General features: G+C 46.4%; 1 protein-coding gene across 4 annotated transcripts; it reads left to right on the top strand.

The window, feature by feature from the left end:
- The first annotated feature begins 611 nt into the window (after positions 1–611).
- On the top strand, positions 612–23,319 carry FAN1 (FANCD2 and FANCI associated nuclease 1). 4 transcript variants are annotated; one of them, XM_025271457.3, is made up of 15 exons: positions 612–769; positions 1,241–2,786; positions 5,009–5,149; positions 5,547–5,748; positions 9,447–9,680; positions 11,207–11,338; positions 13,901–14,009; positions 14,967–15,086; positions 16,883–17,047; positions 17,488–17,635; positions 18,547–18,650; positions 19,404–19,598; positions 20,235–20,363; positions 22,967–22,979; positions 23,074–23,319. In XM_025271457.3, the coding sequence occupies exons 2-15, from the start codon at positions 1,532–1,534 to the stop codon at positions 23,133–23,135; spliced, it is 3,009 nt and encodes a 1,002-aa protein (XP_025127242.3). In that variant the 5' UTR covers positions 612–769; positions 1,241–1,531; the 3' UTR covers positions 23,136–23,319. The 4 variants fall into 4 exon arrangements, with proteins under 4 accessions (XP_025127242.3, XP_006066474.3, XP_006066472.3 ...); XM_006066412.4 differs by having other exon boundaries at positions 23,058–23,319; XM_006066410.4 differs by lacking the exon at positions 22,967–22,979.
- The last annotated feature ends 352 nt before the right edge of the window (positions 23,320–23,671 follow it).

Raw genomic sequence — 23,671 nt, 5'->3', positions numbered from 1 at the left:
AACTCACCATTCCCTATTACCTATCAATACATTTATTCCTTTACCTTTTTTAATTGAAGTATAGTTGATTTACAATATTTCAGGTGAACAGCAAATTGATTTATAGATACAGATATATGTGTGTTCGTGTACTGTAGGGTATCTCAAGATATTAAATATAGTTCCCCGTGCTACACAGTAGGTCCTTGTTGATCTACTATTCTCTTGATCTTGATGAGATGGGGTGCGTTCAGTTCAAGGTGGTACGGCCCTGGACTCCTGTGCTCCTGAGGTTTTGGCATCTCTTGCATCCGGCAGCAAACAGCATCTCTTCCAGGAACCTCAGCACACGCTTGGTGGCCAAGTGGACTCTTCTCCTGTGTCTCCTCCCAGGAGGCGGCTTCCTTGGTCACCGCATGCTCTGAGAACAGCAACTTACTCACCTTCCAGCCCGCCCGCCTCCGCCAGGTTGTGAAAGACAGGAGAGCGGACCTCCTCTGGCTCAGCCTCCCTGAACCGCTGGATGCCTTGAAGGTGAGAGGGAAGGCCGATTGATTGCTCGAACCTCCGCTGGCCTAGTCTGTGACGGCCGAGCCCTCGGGAATCGGCAGGGAATGCCTGGCGCGCGTAGCCCGTAGGAGGCGCGTGGCTGTCGGGCCCGGGTTGCGGGCTGTAAGAGGAGAGTTGGCTGCTGGCGCTTGCAGGGCCAGAAGAGCGAGTTACGGGGACAGAAGGGAGGGAGGGAGGAGGGCGGCCGGGCTGGCGGCGGAGCCCCAGGTGCACTTCCCAGGTGTGTATCCCAGGTGCGCACACGATCCCAGGGGAGGGCTGGCCTGGCAGAGCTTTAGCCTCAGGAGGTTCGGCGGCCGGAGCTGCGGGATCGCAGGGAGGAGGGGCGGGGGGTGGACGGATGCCCGCGACTCCCGGCGGCGCTTCTCATTACAGGCCTGTGCGGTAGGGATAGGCGTGCTCTGCCCCGGAGAAATTACTCGTGCGGCGGTTTTAAACGAAGACCTCGCGTAGTCAGATGCCCCTTTTTAGGGTGCCTGATGTAGATCTTACAGAGGAGTCTTAGAACTTATCCCTGCGGCTGAGGGACACCTTGGGGTCGCGTGGACAGCCAGAGGATGGCCTTGGGCTTTACTTTCCAAGGCCAGAATCTATTCAAGGCCCCATCCCGTGAGATACTATCGTTGATCGTTTCTCGCCTCTGTTGTTGAATTCATATATATGTTCTTAATCCACATGTTTTGTTTCATAGGAAGAAGAAACTAAATGAATAACATGAAGTCCAATAGGATCCCATTTTTTATGATTTCGAATCAGGGAAGTAAAAGTAAACCACTGGTATCTTTCCCAGGTCTTACCTTGTGTTTTAGTACTTGAAACAAACACCCAACTTTGCTTTTTTTTTTCTTGGCTGCCCATTGGGGCATGCAGGGGCTCCCAGTTCCCAGACCAGGGATCGAACCTGGGCCCCTTGCAGTGCAAGTACAAAATCCCAACCACTGGACACCAGGGAAGTCCCCACCCCGCTTTCCTAATAATACTCATGATGTCTGTAGGCAAATCCTCAAAAAAAAGGCCTCGTACAAGTTTATCAAGCAGCAAAACTAAAAAAAATGAATCTAACTCTATTATTTCGTTTTTTAACAATGCACCCCCTGCTAAACTTGCCTGCCCTGTTTGTAGTAAGATGGTGCCAAGATATGACCTGAACCGGCACCTTGATGAAATGTGTGCTGACCACGATGACGTGACTCCAGGTGGCCCCGGGCACATTGGCTTAAGTTCAAACGTGCCCACCATAGATTTGACCAATATTGCCTTAGAAGATATAACGCCAGAGAGGTCGTCATCATCAATGATAAATTTAACCCCTGGCCAAAGTGATTCAGAAAAAATGGGCAAAAAACAGCAGACCAGCCCCTACTTTAAAAGTAAAGGTGACTCGGTGTGCAGAAATCAAGACGAGCTGAGACATCATAATGTAAAAGTCATTTCTCTGGGAAGCCTGTCCTCTAAATTGTCCAGAAGATACATAAAGGCTAAAAGATCTCTGAATCAGAATGAGGGGTTCACTAATCAGAGTCTACAGAGGTCCTCATGCACAAGGGTTAAGAGCCTGGTTGATCAGCATTTGGAGGTTGAGGGCCAGGATCCACTTTTGGAGAACAGCTCTCAAAAGGAAAACGTGTTTACTGGTGATTCTCAGGAGGAGCTGAGCACTCCAGCACATACAGTGGAAGGCACTAAGGTGGAGGAAGCTGAAGGCCAGACAGCTGCCCAGGAATGTGAGCAATCAACCCTAACCCCCGCCTGCACGGGTGATGTGCCTGTGTTGTTTTCATCAGATTTAATTCTCGGGCATAGAAAGCCTGCTTCTGAGGACCATCTTGCAAAGCAGGAGAGTATCAAAGGAGTAGATGGTGAAGTTACTGAAAAATGTGAGACCGGTCATTCTGAAGAGGTGAAAATGACTATTGTTTCAGAAGTGACAAATCAGGGCTCACATCGGGAGGCAAAACCTCTGAGTTCCACACTTGGTGCTTCTATACAGACCAACAGCCAAACTCTTCCTTCAGAACCTGACAGTGGCTTAGAGGATGAAATCACTCATCAGACGCCTTTGGAGAAGAGGTCAAGCTGTGATGTGTCCTGGGTCACAAGTCCAGAACTGCCAGACCATCCTTATTACCTTCGGAGTTTCCTGATGGTACTGAAAGCCGTGTTCGAGAATGAAGAAGACAGGATGCTCTTTGATGAACACGAGAAGGGCATTGTAACTAAATTTCATCAGTTATCAGGTATCTTGAGCCTGTTTGCTTTCGAGGCTTTGTTTGCCATTTGCTGCCCTGAGTTGGTCTGGGATGTGATGGGCAGAAACTTGATGACACTGAGGAATCAGTGGTTTGGGGAGCCCCCTGTGAGTACTCAGGGGAATCAGAGCCAGTGATGGTGTTCAGCTCAACAACGATGTGCCTTTAAAAAGAGATAAGATTTGGGGCCAGGTGATGCCTGCTTCTGCACTGTCATTCTTATAAACTGTACTTTGCTTGTAATGGAAGCGGTTGTTTGTCCTTTTTATGTATATTTGATGGTTGTAAAACAGCCTTTCCCAAATTAGGGGGAAAAGAATAGTGTGACTTAGAAAAGCATACCTTGCATTTCGGGCATGTAATCAAGCTTGCTGCTGTATTTGGTGGATTTGTTGTTTTTGTGGGCCATTTCCTCAAAAATGAAAATAAAATACAGGCAAATAAACAAACCAGGGGGTACTGAGGCATTTTTTTTTTCTCCAATAACATATTAGTTGCCTGTTCTCTGCCTTTTAAAGTAAAGGTGTGCAGGAAATGGAAGCTTTCAAGCTAAATTGGTACGTTAATTTTTTTTCTTTTTTAATTTTGTAAATTGGTACATTTAAAAACATACCTAAATTCCTTTGCAGCCAGCTATGTGGCTCAAAGCAAATAGCACAGGTTTAGAGCAAGAGCTCCGCACTCCCCCTGCCCCATCTCCACCCGCCATCAGCTGCTCATCCAAAGGACCTTGATGGCTATGTGCACATGAGTCCCTCTCAAGCAGGAAAAGCTTCCTTGGGGGCCATGCTGACCACTAGTAATAGTAGTAGGTCTGACTCCCTGTCCAGTTACAAAAAAGAAATCCTGAACATTACCAATAACGGGTAAGAGAAGAAATTCAGTTTTACGTTCACAGTGTAACTGTGGCCCTGCTTGTGTGAGTGACACCCCATCAACTCTTGTGTCCAGGGTGGTCACAGATCTTTGGTTGGTGTACGAGCATTTATTGAAGTAGTTAGTAACCCTGGGCTGTGGTGTGATTGAGAAGTAGGAACAGTCTCCTAGTGTAAGCTCTGCAGATTCTTGTGGGCTGCCCTCCACAGAGAATAATCTTTAGTGTCTCTGTTGTGAAAATAGCTACTGTGAATCGATTTTGCCTCTTTCAAGAGAAAAGGGAAATAACTGTAGAAAATTTAATAAATAAGGTCGTATCATTTTATTTTCTAAATTTTTGGCCATACCATGCAGCATACAGGATCCTAGTTCCCTGACTAAAGATGGAATCAGTGCCTCCTGCATTGGGAGAGCAGATTCCTAACAACTGGATGGCCAGGGATGTCCCGAGACCACTCTAGAGTGGGAAATTGAAAGCTAATTTGGGTAATAGGAAAACTTGAGACCAGGTTAATTAAATAGCTTGGTGGAGATCACCGAGTTAGAGATGGCCATTCTATCAAAGCCAGACTTTTTTTGAAAAATCCTTTTCAGATGATTTTCAGCCTAAAATAGAATATTGCATATGAAACCAAAAGCACAGAACAGAATAACTGGAACTCTCAGTGAGGGGGCGGGGTGTGTTTCTCTTGAGGGACTAGAAATGTTGGTTAGAAAGTGGGGAACCTGGATCTTACACTTTTATTTTTCATTATTTTTTAAGATATATATATATTTAAATGGATGGTATTATTTCTCTGTTTAATTTTATGTATTTAATTTTGGCCGTACCACATAAGCATGTGGGATCTTAGTTCCCTGACTAGGGACCCTGCAGTGGATAGGCAGATTCTTAACCACTGGACCACCAAGGAAGTCCTTTAGGTTTTTAAATGGCTAGTTATCATTACCAACTTGGAATGGTTTATACACTCATCTCTTTAATCTTTTCACTGGCTTTGGGAGGATGGTGTTACTGGCTCTCACTCCCACTTTTCATAACAGAAGAGAAGAGGGAGCCTTAGTTCCAAAGACTGTCACAAAGGCTTTGTGTCCTCTTGTTCCTCCTGTCCTGCATGCAGACCAAGGAGACATTCCTACGGGACTTTGTATTAGAAATAAGTTCTGTCTTCCAAAGGAAGAAAATGATATTCTTGGAAGATCAGTTGAGTCAACCTATGTGTATTTGTAACAGCATGTTTTACTCACTTTGGTTTACAAAAGGAAGTAATAGCGTATGTGGTTTTCGAGAAGAAATAGAATGTTTTTCACTGATTATCTTAACTTTGTCACAGCCAATGGTCAGAAGTTATACGTAAGACTTTTTCAACGTAAATTCAGCTGGATTAAGGTGAACAAACTGGACTATGAAGAGATCTCTGCTGACTTAACCCCTGTGGTTGGAGAGCTGACACATGCAGGCTTCCTGCAGACAGGTATGGTTTGTCCAGGGGAACCAAAGTGGAAACACGGTGAAGGGAGTTTCTGGAAAATGAGGGTGGTGCTAGTTTCGTGTCATCTCCTGATTGGTGCCTGAGAAATAGTGACTGTGTGTGCATCTTTTAAATTGGTTTTTTTGGTTGTTTTTTAAAAAATGTATTTGGCTGTGTTGGGTCTTTGTTGTGGCATGTAAGATCTTTGTTCCCTGACGAGGGATCAAACCCAGGCCACCTGCACTGAGAGCTCAGAGTTAACCACTGAACCACCAGGGAACTCCCTAATTGAGTTGTTAATCTTAGGACAACAAATAAGCTTTCTTCTTAAAGTATCAATAAAAACTGGAAAATAATAAACTTATTTAAAGTACTTTTTTTTTTTTTTTCAATATTTCAGAATCTGAGTTGCAGGAGCTCCCTGAGGTGCTGGAGCTCCTTTCTGCTCCAGAACTGAAAGCCCTGGCAAAGACCTTCCACCTGGCGAGTGCCCATGGGCAGAAGCAGCAGCTGGTGGACGCGTTCCTCAGATTAGCCAAGCAGCCTTCAGTCTGTACTTGGGGCCGGAACCAGCCTGGCATTGGCGCAGTGATCCTGAAAAGGTTTTGTGGCTTTTTTTTAAAAATCATTTTATTTATTTATTTATTAACACCAAAAACATTTTGCACTGGGGTGTGGTCAGTTAACAATGTTGTGGTAGTTTCAGGTGAACAGTGAAGGAACTTGTTACAGTAAGAACATTTGAGTTGTTGGTTGGGCTTCTGTAGTGGCTCAGTGGTAGAGAATCTGCCTGCAATGCAAGAGGCCTGGGTTCCATCCCTGGGTCAGGAAGATCCTCTGGAAAAAGAAATGGCAAATCACTCCAGTATTCATGCCTGGAGAATTCCATGGTAGAGGAGCCTGCAGGCTACAGTCCATGGGGGTCACAAAGAGCTGGACATGACTGAATGACTAACACATACACATACACACACACACACACACACACACATACACATAGCACATATTAAGGTCTTAAAACGGATGGTACATGTTTCCAGATTGTGATTGTTTTTCACTTGCTGCCAGACTGAAAAGACAGAGAACCTTAATGATCAGGTCTGGATTCTTTCTTGGGTTAGCTTTTGTAATTCTTGTCATACCACACTGATTTCTAGGACAAGAAAAACCAAGAGGCAAGAGGTTAGAGGCACTGGGCCCTTGGCATATTCTAGTATTTTATTACTCAAGAAAAATTCAGTTTTAACTACTCTCCTTAACAAGAGTTAAACATGAACTGTCCAGCCAAATTTTTATTTCAGTAGACTTTTTATTGAAACATAATCTGTCAGCAATAATATGCAATTTCTCTTGAATTGAAACATAAAAATTTACCAAAAGCTGTGGATGGTTTCTTTTGTCCTTATAAAAGCTCCTGAACAGTTTCAGGTTGGGAAAGATCATAAAAATCTCAGAATTTATTTCTTCTGCCCATGTTATGTTTAAAGTATAACTATATCAACCTTAGTCTGGGAATCCATTTTTCAAAGTTGTTGAAAACGAGATGAGATAATGCTTTTGGCAAACAGTTTAAAGCAACGTCATTGTTATTTTATATAATATGTGTGTGTGTGTGTGTAACTTTGAGCTGTTAACGTGCCAAGAGCCCATCCTTATTGGGAAGATACTACAAATATTAATCTTAGTAAAACACAGGTATAAATAAGGCATACATTATTAAGAAAAATGTCACTGTCAATACTTCAAAAAGTTTATACTGTAGATTTTCCAAAAGTATTTAACTAGATTATGTATTTATAGTTAATTGATTTATGGGTATAAGATCCTCATCCCTGTGGTTAAATGTCTTCTAAGTCTTTTATTTTATTCCTTAAGTATTTCATGGTATTCATGTGTATAATATTTTAAAAAGTAAGTGAACACTAAATTAGCTGTTTCTTAGTGTAAGCACTGAGCATGTAGGAACAGAAATGGAAGAATTAAGATGAACATTTTTTATCACTGACATGAGAATTATAAAAAAATGAGAATCTTAGGACTATTTTTTAATATATATAATTTTATTTATTTATTTATTTTCGGCTGTGCTGGGTCTTCGCTGCCGTGCAGACTTCTCTCCAGCTGTGGTGAGCAGGGCTGCTCTAATTGTGGTGTGAGGGCTCCTCATTGCAGTGGCCTCTCTTGCTGTGGAGCACGGGCTTCAGTAGTTGCAGCTCCCTGGCTCTAGAGCACAGGCTCAGTTAATGGCGGATGGGCTTAGCTGCTCTGTGGCATGTAGGATCTTCCTGGAGCAGGGATCAAACCTGTGTCTCCTTCATTGGCAGGCGGATTCTTAACCACTGAGCCACCAGGGAAGCCCGTTAAGACTATTTTACTAAAATCACTATCCTTTAAAAATTTTTTTAATTGAAGTATAGTTGACATATTAGTTTCAGCTGTGCAGCATAGTGATTCAGTATTTGTACAGATTATACTCCCTTTAAGTTTATTACAAAATGATGACTGTATTTCCCTGTGCTGTGCAGTATGTCCTTGTTGCTTATCTATTTCATATAGGGTAGTTCATCTCTCTTACTCTTCTACCTGTGTCACCTCTCCCTGCTTCCTTCTCCTTGCTAATAACCACTAGTTTTTTTTTTTCTAGCTGTGAATTTATTTCTCTTTTGTTATATACATTCATTTGTTTTGTTTTTGAGAGTCCACAAAGAAGTGATAACATGTAATATTTGTCTTTGACTTGTTTTACTAAGGGTAATACTCTCTAGATCCCTCCACATTGTTAAAAATGGAAGAATTCCTTTTTTATGGCTAATACTCCATTACATAGCACACCTTTATCACTTTGTCTGTTGACGGACAGTGTCCTTTATTTCTTCATTAAGCTGTGGAGTGAGGGAGTGGAACCTGAGTCTCTGATGGCTCCACATGAAGGTAATACCTGGTTACCTTCCTCTGCAGAAAAAACCTCCTTATTTGCACTCTCTGAATCCTTCTGGATAGTGGCTATGTATTTAGTCACGCTGAATGTTTCCTTCTGCAACTTGGAGTCCCAGTCCACTGGACATGCTCGAGACTCTGTGTGGGGTGGAAGGCTGGGGGTGCTGTCAGGCTCTGTGGCTGTGTGGTTCTCATGTAGATGGTGGTGAGGTGGGAACCCTACCCCTGTGTCTTTGAAACTGTGCTGGGGGCATTGATCTCTGGACACCCCAGGGAGCCAGCTCAGTTTTTGGTTTCATAGCTTCTGGGCTGGTAGGAAGGGTGAGGTCCTCCACTAGACTGCAGCTCTCACTGGGGGACCTTGACCTCCAGGCATGCCTGGCATCATCTGGAGGCATTCTTGTTGTGACTGAGGTGGATAGTAGGTGCCACTGACATTTAGTGAGTGGAGGCTAGGAACACAGCTGAGCATCGTCTAATGCACAGAATGGGCACCTTGCCCCTACCTCAGCCCCCAGAAAAGAATTCACGGCCCAGATGTCAATAGAGAAACCCTGTCGTGCATGGTGTCCAGATTGTTAGAACCAGAAAGCCTTGGTTGTGACCTGCTGCCTGACCAAGAGCCTTTGATAATGACATTCTAAATAAATACCTGTGGGGCTTCCCTGGTGGCTCAGTGGTAAAGAATCCATCTGCCAATGTAGGAGATGTGGTTTCAATCCCTGGTCTGGGAGGATCCCACGTGCTGCCGGCAACTAAGCCCATGTGCCACAACTATTGAGCCTGTGCTCTAGAGCCCAGGAGCTGCAACTACTGAGCCCACTCACCCTAGAGCCTGTGCCCCGCAACAAGAGAAACCACTGTAATGAGAAGCCTGTGCAGCACAACTAGAGAGTAGTACCCACTTGCTGCAACTAGAGAAAAGCCTGCACAGCAACAAAGACCCAGCACTGCCATAAATAAATAAATCAAGTTATTTTAAATACATAAATATCTGTTATTTAATCTAAATTGTCACTGGAGTCAAGAATTGAGAGTTGCTAATGTCAAACAGGTAACACTTTGTGTTTCTCTGGTATTTCACGTGTTTGGGACCAGCGTAAACCTTACCCTGCTCTTTTATTGAGGCAAACACTATGTGAAATCGTCTGCAGGTTTAATTTCATCGAATCTTCACTGTGTTCCAAGGTGGGGCTCTGAGCTCCAGAGATGTTAACTAATGCTTTACCATCACACAGCCGGAGGCCAGAGGTTTGCTTCAGGCTTGGAATAATGAATGCTGTTTAGCTTGAAATAATCTATGAAATCTGATGTCCAAATGCTTACAGACCAGCAAGTCTCTTCCATACTGTGTATTTTTCAGAGCTAAAGATGTGGCGGGACGTTCCCTGAGAGTCTCTCGAGGCCCTCGGGCGGTATTTTCCCGGGCCCTGCTGCTCTTCTCATTGAGCGACATGGTGGAAGATGAGGAGGCCGCCTGTGGGGGCCAGGGTCAGCTCTCCACTGTGCTGCTGGTCAACCTGGGCCGCTTGGAGTTCCCCAGGTACACCGTCAATCGAAGGACCCCGATCTTCCAGGACAGGGATGATCTCATTAGGTAAGAGAGTGGTTGTTCACTGTAACATCTGTGTATTTTTAAATTTATGCAGAAGGATCTATTATTTTTTTTTTGCCATCCACAAGAGAAACATCTCAAAACCATTTTTTAAGTTTTTGCTTCCTATTTAGTTTTTTACTCACTTGTATACTTTTCCAGGACTGTGAGGAGAATGTAGAAATGCAGTTTGATTAAGGCTGCCAAAACCCATGAGTTTTGAGTTAGAGCTACACAGTTTTCTCCTGGTTTATATTCCCAAATAGCTTTGGCAGGGGGAGCATTTTTTAAATATAGACATTTGAACAAACCTGCCTTGTGAGTATGTTGTTGGCATGAACAAGGCTGAATATCTTCCTGGTAATGATGCTTAAAATAAAGCTAATAACTAACTTGTGGACCATATACCAGAATCATGCAGACAATAGAAGTTTTCATGAATCTGTCTTGATCCATGGATTTAGCCAGTGTTTAGCAAAAGTGGATTTTGATTAAAAAAAAAATTGTATAGATGTTGCAGGTTTATGATTCAAAGTTAGCTGAAATGGTTTCTGATATTTGATTTTAGGAAAGATGTTTAAGTGTTGTCTAGTATGTGCTTTAAAAAATAAGCTATTGAAATGATTGGATCAAAACAGAGTCAATATAAACTGATTTTAGCCCATTTTGCCTTAGTTATTAGGAAGGTCAATATCTTATTTGTATTCAGTAGGAATAACTTTTTCAGTCAGATCTTCTAATTAGAATGTTTTCTCCAATTCCACTTTTCATTGCCTTAGAGCTGTCCAGTTGAGTATTAAAAGAGAGCTAGATGGAAGCGTGTATGAGCAAATCTTTACACTTAGAGGATTCTGTTTTTCGCTTATTTGACAGTTTCTGCACACAGTGCTAGAGTGTGCTTTTCTCTCAAGGGTAAGTCCAGAGCACAGTGACTGTGCACTCAGTGTTACAGAACCATGGGGCCCATGTCTTTGTTTTGGTATCAAAAGACACGCCGAGAAGCTGTCTGTCTTCAGTTACATAAGTTGAGAGCATTTCAGCATCGCCATCTCCCAGATACTGTCCCTGAAGTTGTTTTTGAAAATCCCAAATAATTCTCTTAGCTTGGGCAGTATCCCTCTGGCCATCTCTGACTTAGTGGTTAAATGACCAAACCTACACTTCCATATAATCCTGAGATTGGTTACATGTTGTCATAGTTGCTCCCAGATTGTTGAATGGATGACTGAGTGAGTGGACACCAGAGGTCAGGGAGGAAGAGCTGGTCAGTGTTGCATCATGTAATGGGACGTGTGATGTGATAGTAAGGTTGTGTGTCTTCATCTTTCTGGCCGGGAGGCCTGTATGAACACTTCTAGGCTATTCGTGGAGTAATAGTCAAATGAATCTGAGATAAAACGTAACCCTTGTGTTTTCAAAAGCAGATCTGAATGTGTTGGGTGGGATGTGGGGATGTGAGGTTCTGTACGTCAGTGCTCATCCCCCCCTGAAACCTGAATGTCGTGGTTTCCTGCCTTTCCCCCCCTCAGGTATGCGGTGGCCGCGCACACGCTGAATGACATCTCCACGGCGATGGCCAGCGGGGCCTGGGAGGAGGCTAAGGAGCTCGCTCGGTGTGCAAAGCAGGACTGGGATGGACTGAAAGACCACCCGTCCCTGAGGTGAGGTGGTCTCTGGTGCCTGTGAGGGTTACTGACTGACCTAGTTGTTCTAACTGCGTAAGATCATCTTTTTCATGAGGAACATGCTCCTTTTGTTCTGTGGTGAGGCCAGCATGTGTAGTTGAACTTCCTCCTCACTCTGCATGGAGTCTAAAGTATTGGGAGAGTAGCAGGGAGTGTCTGAAAGTTTGGAGTGATTTTTATACCCCCGGTCTGTCTGTGGCAGACAGTGGCTTGCTACCTGCAGGGGGACTGGCCCATCTGGGGTTTGGTCAGCTGAATTACAACCATGGGGGAAGCCTGGCCGCAGGACAGAAGCTGTCTTTTGGTGGAAATTCCAGGAGCTGTTGTTTTGAACAAGAAAATGAATCATACCTTAAAAAAAAATTAAATTGAACATTTACTTCAAGAGTTCAAATACACAGCACATGATCCTTCATTCTTTTTGGTTTAATAAATGTTCAACGTGTTCATAGGGTTAAGAAACTTTTTCCTTCTTTAGTACAAAGTGATAAGAAAAATTAGTAGTATTGGATATCTCTTTCAGAAAAACATTTAGGACAAAAGTCTACACAGAAATAATACAAACTTAAAAACCATAGCCAAGAAAATAGCCTTTACTGTTAAGAAAAACAACTGAATATTTTCTCCGTGTTTTGTTTGGGAGTAATTTAGATAGAGTGAGGCATTTACCTACAGGCCTTTGTAGGAAGCAGACAACTAGTGTGTACAACGAGTGTTAGCCCATGATGTGCATGGACCCTGGGGGATTTTCTTAAGTAATTGGGCAAATGTGTAAACATTTCTCAGACTAAACAGGAAAACAAATGGTTAAAACAAGTTAATGGATGGTTTTCTTGGTTTGAAAAAAAAGATAAGACCTCATGGCCGGGAAGTTGGGTTCCTGTAAGACAGAGGTCAGTAGCCTCTTGCGTGGAGGCCCAGTGGGGCAGCGGTCAGGCTCTGCCAGTGAATGGGCAGGACTGTCCCAGTGCAGGTGTGTTCTCCGACACCAAAATGTGTGTTTCTTGTAATTTTCACGTGCCACAGGGTTTTTCTCCTTTTGACTTCTTTTAGCTATTTATAAACATGGAAACCACATTGGACTTGTATTAAAATCAGGTGGAGGCCCTGAGTCTGGCCTGGGGGCTGGCGTCTGCTGACCTCTGGCTCTCATTTCACGTTGCCGTCTGTTGACTTCAAGCAGGTGGCCATGAGAACATAGATTTGTGGTGTAAAAAACTGCACACGACAGGCAGTGTTCAGAATGTATCTTCTTAGAAGAAAGAAATTCAGTCTTCTTTGTCACCTCTTCAGTTCAGTTCAGCCGCTCAACCGTGTCTGACTCTTTGCAACCCCATGGACTGCAGCACACCAGGCTTCCCTGTCCATCACCAACTCCAGGAGCTTGCTCAAACTCATGTCCATTGAGTCAGCGATGCCATCCAACCATCTCATTCTCTGTTGTCCCCTTCTCCTTCTGCTTTCAATCTTGCCCAGCATCAGGGTCTTTTCCACTGAGTCAGTTCTTCCTATCAGGTGGCCAAAGTATTGGAGCTTCAGCTTCAGCATCAGTCCTTCCAATGAATATTCAGGACTGATTTCCTTTAAGATTGACTGGTTGGATCTCCTTGCAGTCCAAGGGACTCTCAAGAGTCTTCTCCAACACCACAGTTCAAAGGCATTGAATCTTCAGCACTCAGCTTTCTTTACGATCCAACTCTCACACCCACACATGACCACTAGAAGAACCATAGCTTTGACTAGACATACCTTTGTTGGGAAAGTAATGTCTCCGCTTTTTAATATGCTGCCTAGGTTGGTCATAGCTTTTCTTCCAAAGAGCAAGCGTCCTTTAATTTCATGGCTGCAGTCACCATCTGCAGTGGTTTTGGAACCCAAGAAAATAAAGTCTCTCACTGTTTCCATTGTTTCCCCATCTATTTGCCATGAAGTGATGGAACCAGATGCCATGATCTTCGTTCTTTGAATGTTGAGCTTTAAGCCAACTTTTTCACTCTCCTCTTTCAGTTTCATCAAGAGGTTCTTTAGTTCTTCTTCACTTTCTGCCATAAGGGTGATGTCATCTGTGTATCTGAGGTTATTGATATTTCTCCTGGCAGTCTTGATTCCAACTTGTGCTTCATCCAGCCCGGCATTTCACATGATGTACTCTGCATATAAGTTAAATAAGCAGGGTGACAATGTACAGGCTTGACGTACTCCTTTCACAGTTTGGAACTAGTCTGTTGTTCCACATCTGGTTCTAACTGTTGCTTCTTGACCTGCATACAGATTTCTCAAGAGGCAGGTAAGGTGGTCTGGTATTCCCATCTCTTAAGAATTTTCCACAGTTTGTTGTGATCCACACAGTCAAAGGCTTTAGTGTAGTCAATGAAGCAAAAGTAGATGTTTTTCTGGAATTCCCTTGCATTTTCTATGGTCCAACGGATGTTGGCAATTTGATCTCTGGTTCCTCTGCCTTTTCTAAATCACCTCTTAGGATTGTCTTACAGTAAACACACCGAACCACTAAACTGCTGGTGGACTTCTTCGTTTTAGGTACCACGAAAATTTACCACTCTTCCTCCGGTGTTTTACTGTTGGATGGGTTTACACGAGGATTTTGTCCCGAAACGTTGAAATACTGCAGAGGCTTCACCTGTACGAGGTGAGTGCACCAGCCCTCTGCCCCTGGCTCTTGACTTCTCCCACCAACGTGGTCTGCTGAGCTGAGCTGCTGTCAGAGCCCCTGTGTTATGGGGAGGGTCTCCCCACATCCCTGAGGTGAAAGCCTCACCTCTGCTCAAGTTCCCAGGACAGCAGTCACGGACAGTAACCTACAACCTAAGTCTGGAAGTAACCTACAATCAGGAGTGAGGGCTGTGGTCATGCCCCTGCTCATACTCAGAGCTGTGAGGTTGCTGGGCTCAGCTTCTGCTGTGCAGACACTTCTGTATTGAAACTCAGCGTCTTACAAAGAGGCTGTGCTAGAGCTGGGCTTCCTCACCTGGGTCCATGGACCCTGGGCAGCTCCGTGGGACTGGCTTCAGCAGAGTCTGTGGACCTGCAGGTGCATCTCTGGGGTTTGTGCATTTTTCTCAGGAGAATCATTAGATTCTTCAAAGAGATTCAGGAACCACAAAAGATGAGCATGAGACGTGAGCTATGAACATGGACCACAAAGTCCGCCTGTTGAGGTGGGGCCTTTGGGTGGAGACCCTGCCTCATACCTGTCCAGCCCCCTCCCCGATTCCTCGCACCTTTGGCCGTGTGGCCAGCTGGGTTCCCAGGAGCATGTGGCCCTGCAGCCCAGCTGCTGCTCCTGCCTAGAGCCTGGCCCCATGTGGCCTGTGCTGCTGACCTGGTGCACAGAGAGTGCCGTGCGGTGTCACAGCTGCGTCCACATGAGCTGGCAGGGGCCCCGCTGAGAAGTGGGAGTGCCTCTGGAGCTCAGGCCACTCTCGGGGGATGTCCCAGGGCCCCCTCCTGGCAGTCCCAGGTCCTGGGCCTTATTTTAGAGTGCCAAGGATGCTGATATCCTTTGCCAGTTTTCCTGGCAACTCAGTGTAACAGCGGCCTTAGCGTGCAGAAGTCTAATGCACGTCCCTTCTTGTTGCTGGTGTAGGAAGCCGTGAAGGAGCTTGAAAATCTGTTGTCCCAGGATGTGTACTGTCCCGACAGCAGGGGCCGGTGGTGGGACCGGCTGGCCCTTAACTTACACCAGCACCTGAAGCGCCTGGAGCCGGTACGTAGCTGCTAGGGCCACCAACCTTTCTTCAGCTTCGCATACATTTAAACAGTAAAGCAAACTGTTAATACCTTAAGAGTCTAAATGTTGTTAGGGCGTTGATTGATTTCTTTCTTTTTAAGTTTATATTTTATATTGGACTATAGTTGATTTAAAGCATTGATTTCTTAAATACCCCTCTTTCTCTGTGTTCTGCCAACCCCACAAATAGGGGTGTGAGCACAGGGTGACCGTGGGTTCAGCAGGTGGATCATGTCAGGAGCTGGAGGGTTAGGTGTCCCTCACCTTCACACAGGTGCGCTCTCTGGTTTGGAAACGGTGATTTTATTCACTCACTGCCCAGGGCCTCCTGGTAGAAAGATGGGTGAAGACGTGGCGTCTGGCTCTACAGGGTGGCCACCATCCCATCTGGGCGCTGCCCTCTCTGGTAGGGACTTTGAGTCTGAGAACACTGTCGGCTGCCAGCCACTGTGGCCAGCAGGGCAGGGCCTCGCGAGGCAGCGACAGTGGCCCTTTGTGTGGCCGCCTGTGGTCCCCTGTCCCACTAACCCCGTGTCTATGTCCAGCGGAGGGCGCTGCTGCCCTGGGAGCTTTTATTCTTCCAGTGGCAGGTCACATGAATCCAGTGATGGAGGGTTGGAAAAGTTGACTCTGGGCCTGGACAATGACACGCTCCATTTACTGCCTGAAACTAAAAGGCGCCTTGTCACCTCAAGTGTTTCGAGCCAGAGAAAACTGTTCTTCTCCTGGAGGTGGGCATGGTGCTCCCTGCCCAGCGTCAGGAGAGGCCCCCGCTGGCCCCCACCTAGTGTGGACAGAGGGCGTGTGCACACTGCCTCTCTCTCTCCCTGAAATAAAACTTCAGAGGAGTTTATAGACTTTCCCGTCATTCGGGTCTGCTGAGAGGAGTATTCATTAATGCTCAGAGGTTATTTTTGACGTTGATAGAGCGTTTTTTTTTTTTAGCCTTTTCCTAGAGGTCTTCCTGGCCACTCATAACCTGTGATTTCGTCACCATTCCTTCCCTCTGTATGTCAGTTTCCAGGGCAGGCAATAGCCAGCCTAGCAGAGGCTCATGTCCGCAGTTGCCCAGCAGCCAGTCTGGCCAGGCTGAGCCCAAGGCTACCCCTCCCTACAGCCAGCCCGGCTCTGTTAGGGCTGCAGGGCAGCCAGCAGGGCCTCATTCTCTCTGCTGGATTCCTCTGGGCCGCTACACTCTGATGGTCTGATTTTCACTGACTTCTGGGCTTTTTTGTTCTTGTTGTTACTTTTTATTTATTGTAGTAATTATATATAACAACAACAACAAAAAACCTTGCCATTTTAATCATCTCTAGGTATATAGTTCAGTGGCATTAATTATATAGCTGACCCTAGACTAACTCAGAGGTTAGGGGTTCTGACCACCCCCCCACCAACCACATGGTCAAAAATCCACATATAATTTTGCAGTTGGCCTGAGCACCCATTGGGGCCCCGAGCGCCCCTACCCCAGGTCTCTATCCCCAGTCTCCTCTGTCTCCTGAGGCAGTGTGTCCACACGTGTGACCAGGACGTGGTGTTGGGAACATGACTGCTTCTGCCCCACACCTTTGCCTCAGGGTCTGTGCTCCATCTATGCGTTGAATGTGTCTGTGTGAGATGTACAGGAATAATGTCCTTGTCCCTGGAGGGTGGCTTTGTCTACTAATTAGCAAAAGGAGTGATTAATTGATGGTGGGGTTTCCATCCCATGAAATGGGGGTGCCGCTGCCTGGGCCTTACTAACACTGACAGTGCCATGCTCTCCACAGGCTGTCCAGTGCATCACTGCAGGCCTGGCGGATCCTCATGTCCGGACAGGCCACCGCCTGGCACTGTACCAAAGGGCCGCACGCCTGCGGGCCTCTCCCAGCGGCCAGAAGTACATGCATCTCCTCCGCCAGCTCCCAGAGGTCGCCGTGGAGGACGTCAGACATGTGCGTGAATATTCTGGGGGCACTGTGGGTGCATTTCAGGGGTTTTTCCTGAACTCAGCCTTAGAGCGGTTTCCAGCACACATTTCTCATAGACTCAGAAAGCCCTCTGGTTTGCTGTGGGCAGTGACCCAGCCTTGTTCCGACCTCAGCCTGGCATCGAGGTGTCAAAGAGGCCTGGTCCGCGGGGGCTGTGACTCTACCCCTGAGTTAGCAGCTCACAACCCGGCCAGGCCTCCTGCCCGCAGCCCAGTCAGGACGCTGCAGAGCAGCTCGGAGCAGCGCTCCTGGGCACCAGGCGATGACCTGCCCACATCCTCAAGACCAACCCGGCGCTGCACTAAGGACAGGTGGCCTTTCGAGGGCAGAGGAGAGTTTGTCTGGGGCTTCAGGGCTGGAGCAGGAGTGGGGCTAACAGCTGTTCCTCACCCCCACCCACCCAGGTGACTGTCACAGGCCGGCTGTGCCCGCAGCGTGGATCAGGGAAGTCTGTCTTCGTGCTGGAGGCTGGGGGGGCCTCCCCTGCCACTGTCCTGTGCTCTGTGGAGGAGCTGGCACTGGCCCATTATAGACACTGCGGCTTTGACCAGGGTAACTGGGCCATGTGGCCACGCTGGGGGGTGTTGTCACTCTATCCTGTCCCTGTGGGAGGCCCTAGAGGGCACAGGAGAGAATTTTATCACCCCAGTTCATCAGGGCCGTGTGCTTCCTCATGGCCAGTGTTCACACCTGCCACCATGAGGGTGGCATGTTCTGGTAGGGACATGAGGAGCAAGGGTGGCTGGATTGCTCTTAGAGATCTTGGGTCAGGCAGGTGGACAGGATTGGAGAGGACCACAAGATGCTGCCCATAGCCAGCCGCTCAGAGGTACTGCAGTGTGTGGAGAAGTGCCGGGGTCTTGGGTGGGGGCATCAGGTGTGCCAAAGGGCCATGAGGGGCCCACTGGGAGCGGCCCCAGCCCTGGCGACCCTGCTTCACTGTTCACACGGCCTGGAACTGGGCTGGGTCTCTCTGAGGTCACCACCCCATCTTATAGTCTGGATGTGGGGTGGGGATAGGGGGTCTGAACTGGGTGGTCTCTGATGTGGAAGTTTTCTGTAAAACCCCGAGTCTTAAAAACCCTGGCACTATGTGGTGTCCAGGTCGAGGCAGAGGAGTGCTGTGGAAGGAGGCAAATGGGGTCAGAAGGCAAAGGCTCCTGGGCGTTCACCCTCCCCCGTCAGACCTCCTGTTTGTTTTTAAACATGTCCCTTAGGTTTTTCCACTCTGAAACATGCATTTAAATTTTGTCATAATTACTAAGACTTTCATCCTTAAGCAAGACTTCTGTATATAAGCAATGTAATGTTAAGAAAAGGAGCAGGGAATGGCATGAAAACAGCCTTTGCCTTTGAATCTAAAATATTTTTGCTAGTTTCTTCAACTTGAGCTGGCAGTAGGATATGGTGGTGTCTTTGGAGAGCAGAAGAGATGGATTTTTCTCGTGTGTGCCTTGTCTCAGGGATCCATGGGGAGGGGTCCACCTTCAGCACCCTGTTTGGCCTCCTGCTGTGGGACATCATCTTCATGGACGGGGTGCCAGACGCCTTCAGAAATGCCTATCAGGTAACCCTGGCCGCGTTCAGGCTGCAGAGCCTCTGCACACACACGTGAGTCACTCCCACCCTGGGACCCTGAGGTTGCTGCCCCTGAAACCTGCCCCCAGTTATACTCTTCTGGATCCTAGTGCTAATTTCACTGTAAGAATGGCTTTTAATTTTTAAATCTGATTCATAGAATTTAAAATGTAAGCTACTTTGCTGGAATCATTCCTCTTGAAACTTTTTGTGTCAGTGTCTTCGGCTTCACCCTGGTGGGGCCTATGTACACTCATGTGCTTTGTCATACATGTCTGCTAAGAGCTCCACTGTGTATGCATGTTCCGTCGCTTAGTCCTGTCCGACTTTCTGTGTCCCCATCGACTGTAGCCTGCCATGGAATTTTCCAGGCAAGAATACTGGCGTCTATTGCCATTCTTTCCTTCCGGGGATCTTCCTGACCCAGGGATTGAACCTGTGTTTCCTGCATTGGCAGGTGGATTCTTTACTACGGCACCACCTGGAAAGTCCAAGAGCTCCACCAGTTTAACCTAAGAACTCTTTTAGCAAATTGTGCTTGTCTTTGCAAATTAGTTCTCTAAAAAACCAGTGTCATAAATTGCTTTTGTATCAGATTAATTGGGTGATTTTTATATATCTTTTGAGAGAAAGCCTGAGTCCACTTCATGAGAGTGGCCAGTTTCCAGATTTGATGGGCATTGGCTCCTCTGATGACCCCAGCCTCCCAGGCTTAGTGTGAGCTGGTTCTCCCTGCACACAGGCGGCCCCGCTGGACCTCTGCACAGACAGTTTCTTTGAGAGCAGGGCATCAGCCATGGAAGCTCGGCTGCAGCAGATCCACAGCGCCCCCGAGGAGAGCCTGCGGGCCTGGGTGGCCGCTGCGTGGCAGGCCCAGGAAGGCAGGGTGTCCTCCCTGGTCAGCTGGGATCGCTTCTCTTCTCTGCAGCAAGCCCAGGTGAGAGTCTGCAGGTGGGGTTCGCTCAGGAAGTGCCTCCAATGTGGGTTTCCTTTTGGTAATTGTAACAAAAGACAAGTATGCACACATTCACATATATGTGTGCCTGTATGTATGCACACACCCATGAACCTGTGTGTATGGGTATACCTGTTCATGTATATGTGCAAGCACACGCATACACGTGTGTATATGCGTGTGCTTGTCGTACCCCTGCCCACAGGCCTCTGTTCCTGAAGGGACAGTCCCAAGTGTGAACAAGCCCCAGTTATGCCTTCAGCCTGTTTGGTTGGCAGCCTCCTTGGCCTGGCCTGTGGCCCCTGGAGGGAGGACACTCTCCCTGTCCTGTGACCAGTGGCCTCCATGGTCCACTGTTGCATCCTAAGTGCTCACCCCAAATCCTCTCTTCTTAGCTGCTCCTTGGATGTTCCCGACTGGGTGAAAGCTTGGTAACTGACCAAGGAGAACGCATCCCCAGAGGCTGGGGTGCCAGCACCAGGGGCAGAAGGGCGCTTGGTGTCTTAGGACCCCATCTCTGCTGAATGACACATGGGGTCTCCCCTGTCTCACCATCACTGGGGGCTCCAGGGTCTCCATCCCAGGGGAGGGCTGACCATCCCTGTATCTCCTGTCCAGGATCTTGTGTCCTGCCTGGGGGGCTCCATCCTCAGTGGCGTGTGCCGCCGCCTGGCCATGGACTTCCGGCACTGCCGAGGGGGCCTCCCTGACCTGGTTGTGTGGAGCTCCCAGAGTCATCACGTCAAGGTCAGTTGAGCTAGAGCAGAAAGTCATGTTTGTAATTTTATGATCAACTTAAAGGCCACAATCCAGGCATTTCTTGCTTGGTGATTGACAAGATTGAATCCCTCAAGAGCTGCTGGACTGAGGGCTAGGATTGTTCGGTGGCTGCTGGTAGAGGCGTCCACGGTGCTGACACCTGGGCCTCTCCCCATGCGGCAGCCTATTTCATCCGAGCAGGTGTGGGAGAAGGGCCAGGCTGTAAGCAGGACGGAAGTCAATCTCTTTTTATCAGCTGAGCTGGCAGTGACAAACCATTGCTTGTGCTGTGTCCACTGTTGGAAGCAGGGCAAGGGCAGGGACTCCGCGGGTGTGAGCACCAAGAGGCCGGATGGCTGGGGGTGATTTTTCTTAGCTTCGAGAGTGAGTGCCTGCTCATGTGCTGTAGGCTGGCCGCCACCCTTTCCTCACCTGGTCTCATCCTGTCTGTCACAGGCTAGTGGTTTTCTTAAACTACTGAATTTTGAGATGAAAAGAAAAATTATGGTACAGGTTCTTTATCAGATACATTTCATTCAGTGTGTGACTTGACTTTTCATTGTCTAAATAGTGTATTGAACAGTTGAAGTATTAAGTTTTGATTAAGTCCAGCTCATCTGTTCTCTCTGGGTCATGTTTCTGGTGTCATGTGACACCTCTGACTACGGTTGTGGATTTGGGTATTTTTCCTTTCGGTTTTATCAATGTCTGCTTTATATATATTGTGAAGCTTTATTATTCAACATATAAACTTAGGATTTTCATGTCTCTAAACTTCTTTTTATATTTGAGTTTCTTATATTCTGTAGGCAGCATATATATGGGTCTTACTTTTAATCTAATCTGACAACCTGTGCTCTTAATTTGTTAGTATTTGGAATATTACATTTAATGTGATTATTCATATTTGGCTTTAAACCTTCCATTTGTTTTTTGTCTCGGTTCTTCATTTTGTCTGAGGTTGCATTTTATCCTCTGTTGGCTTGTTAGCTCTGACTCTTCATGTGTTTTAAGTGGTTGGAGTCGTGTTTACAGTGTGTACTTAAACTTATCTACTTTCAAGTGATGTTGTACCAATCCACATAGAATATAAAGAATCCTACAACAGTATATCTCCTCTCTCAGCCCTTGTGCTGTGTTCATACATTATGCCTCGACATGTTATAAACCCTAGAACACATTATTTTGCTTTCTACAGTGGACTAATGAGCCTTTATAGTTACTCATATAGATACAAATTCTAATGGTTACTCCTTTATATAGATTCAGATTTCCATGTACTATCATTCTCTTCCTGACAGAACTTCCTTTCACGTTTCTTGCAATGGAAGTGTGCTAATAATGAATTATTTAGGTTTTATATATTTTAAGACTTTAAGTCTTCATTTTTGAAAGATAGTTTTTCCTAGGCAAAAATTGGCACCCCACTCCAGTACTATTGCCTGGAAAATTCCATGGTCGGAGGAGCCTGGTAGGCTGCAGTCCTTGGGGTCGCAGAGTCGGACACGACGGAGCGACTTCACTTTCACTATTCACTTTCATGCACTGGAGAAGGAAATGGCAACCCACTCCAGTGTTCTTGCCTGGAGAATCCCAGGGACGGGGGAGCCCGGTGGGCTGCCGTCTGTGGGGTCACACAGAGTCGGACACGACTGAAGCGACTTAGCAGCAGCAGCAGCAGGCAAAGAATTTTTTTTTTTTCCAATGCCTTAAAATATTTTTCCACTGTCATCTAGCTTGTATTGTTTCTAGTGAGATGTCTGTAGACTCTCCCCTCTGGCTTTTGACAATTCTGGCTGCTTTATTAGATCCCCCCGCCCTGCCTTTTTTTTCCCCAAACTTATATGCAATTTATGTTTCTCAGAGTCGTGTTCTTTAGGGGTCTGTACTTGGAGTTCACCGAGCTTCTTGGATCTTCGGGTTTATAATTTCCATCAACTCTGAAAAATTTTTTAGCCATTATCTCTTCAAATATTTTTTTCTCTCTGTTCTGCCCTTTGGGATCTCTGTTAAGATCTCTCGAACTCCTGTTAGGATGTGGAAATGCTTTATTAATTAAAAAAAAAAAAAAAACTTTTGTAGTTCATGTTGGTAGTCTCCATCGCTGTGTTTTGAATTTTGGTGCTCTATGGTAGACAACACTGACACAGTTCTGGTTCCATGGAGCTGATGTGTGATGAGCAGTTTTATCTTACGATACACATCGTAAACAAGTGCACAGGAAAGGGAAGGACCCTCCTAGAAATGAATCTGAGCTGAGCATTGAGGGGGAAGGTGTCAGACACGTGAAGAGCAGGGAGACATGTCCTAGGTGGTAGAACTGGCAAGCATGGGCAAGGGCCCTGCTTGCACGGGGAAGACACCAGGCCACACGGTTTTGTGGGTCCTGGCAAGGAGCTTGGGTCTAATTGCAGACACAACAAAAACGTGATTGAGGGGTGCTGAGCAGGAGAGTAACAGTGCTGTGTGTGCTGGAAAACTATTTCAGCTGCCATATTATGTATGAATCCATTTCCTAATTCTCTGAGGAGGACAGTCTGGTTTCTACAGAATAGCGGACTTTCTCACTGAATTCATATGTACATGTTTAGTTGTTACAGACATGTAAGTACAGCAGTGCAGCTGGACAAGCCTTCTAAATAAATGGTCGTTAGTGGGAACTGCCACAGCCCGCCTGAATAGCCCTTCTGTCTCCCAGCTGGTGGAAGTGAAGGGACCCCACGACCGGCTGTCGCAGAAGCAGATGATCTGGCTGGATGAGCTGCGCCGGCTGGGGGCGGATGTGGAGGTTTGCCACGTGGCTGCAGTCGGGGCCAGGAGCAGGGGTCCCGACTGAGAGCCGAGGGCTCAGAAGCATCTAAGACCATTAGAGCGTAGAATGTCACTACATCCTATTTAATTTTGGTTTTGTTACTGTCATAATAAACCTGGCACCTTAAGGATTCATCATCGTACAGTGTCTGTATCACCAACCTCAGTGATTGGCTTCAGGACACTTACCAATCCCACACATTAGTAAAGAACTTCCAAAAAGGTCAGAACCTTCGTGGCTATTTCAGGAGCTGGATGCATTATGTTATTAAGTTATATTTACAGAAAACTGGAAAACTGCAAAACGAGATGATTCACAGCTTTCAGTCTTTTATGAAAGTAGCATACACATTGTTTCTTTCTAAAAAATATATTAGAAACAGATTCTTGAATTTATATATGTTTTCTGATTTAAGAATTAAGAAACACATTGTCATTAAGTGCCTTTTGGGCCTATCGCCATGGAGAGGGACACTTGCTACCAA

Source organism: Bubalus bubalis, chromosome 20 (genome assembly GCF_019923935.1).
Source record: "Bubalus bubalis isolate 160015118507 breed Murrah chromosome 20, NDDB_SH_1, whole genome shotgun sequence".
Lineage (NCBI taxonomy): Eukaryota > Metazoa > Chordata > Mammalia > Artiodactyla > Bovidae > Bubalus > Bubalus bubalis.
The sequence above is the reverse complement of the archived record's forward strand: the minus strand, read 5'-3'. Positions and strand labels throughout refer to the sequence as shown.

Bases quoted from the DNA above. Each gene is read 5' to 3' on its own strand.
- FAN1 (XM_006066410.4), top strand. From the start codon at position 1,532: ATGATGTCTGTAGGCAAATCCTCAAAAAAAAGGCCTCGTACAAGTTTA. The intron at 5,749-9,446 runs GTTTTGTGGCTT...TGTATTTTTCAG, and splicing joins GGCGCAGTGATCCTGAAAAG to AGCTAAAGATGTGGCGGGAC. The intron at 17,048-17,487 runs GTGCGTGAATAT...CCACCCACCCAG, and splicing joins CCGTGGAGGACGTCAGACAT to GTGACTGTCACAGGCCGGCT.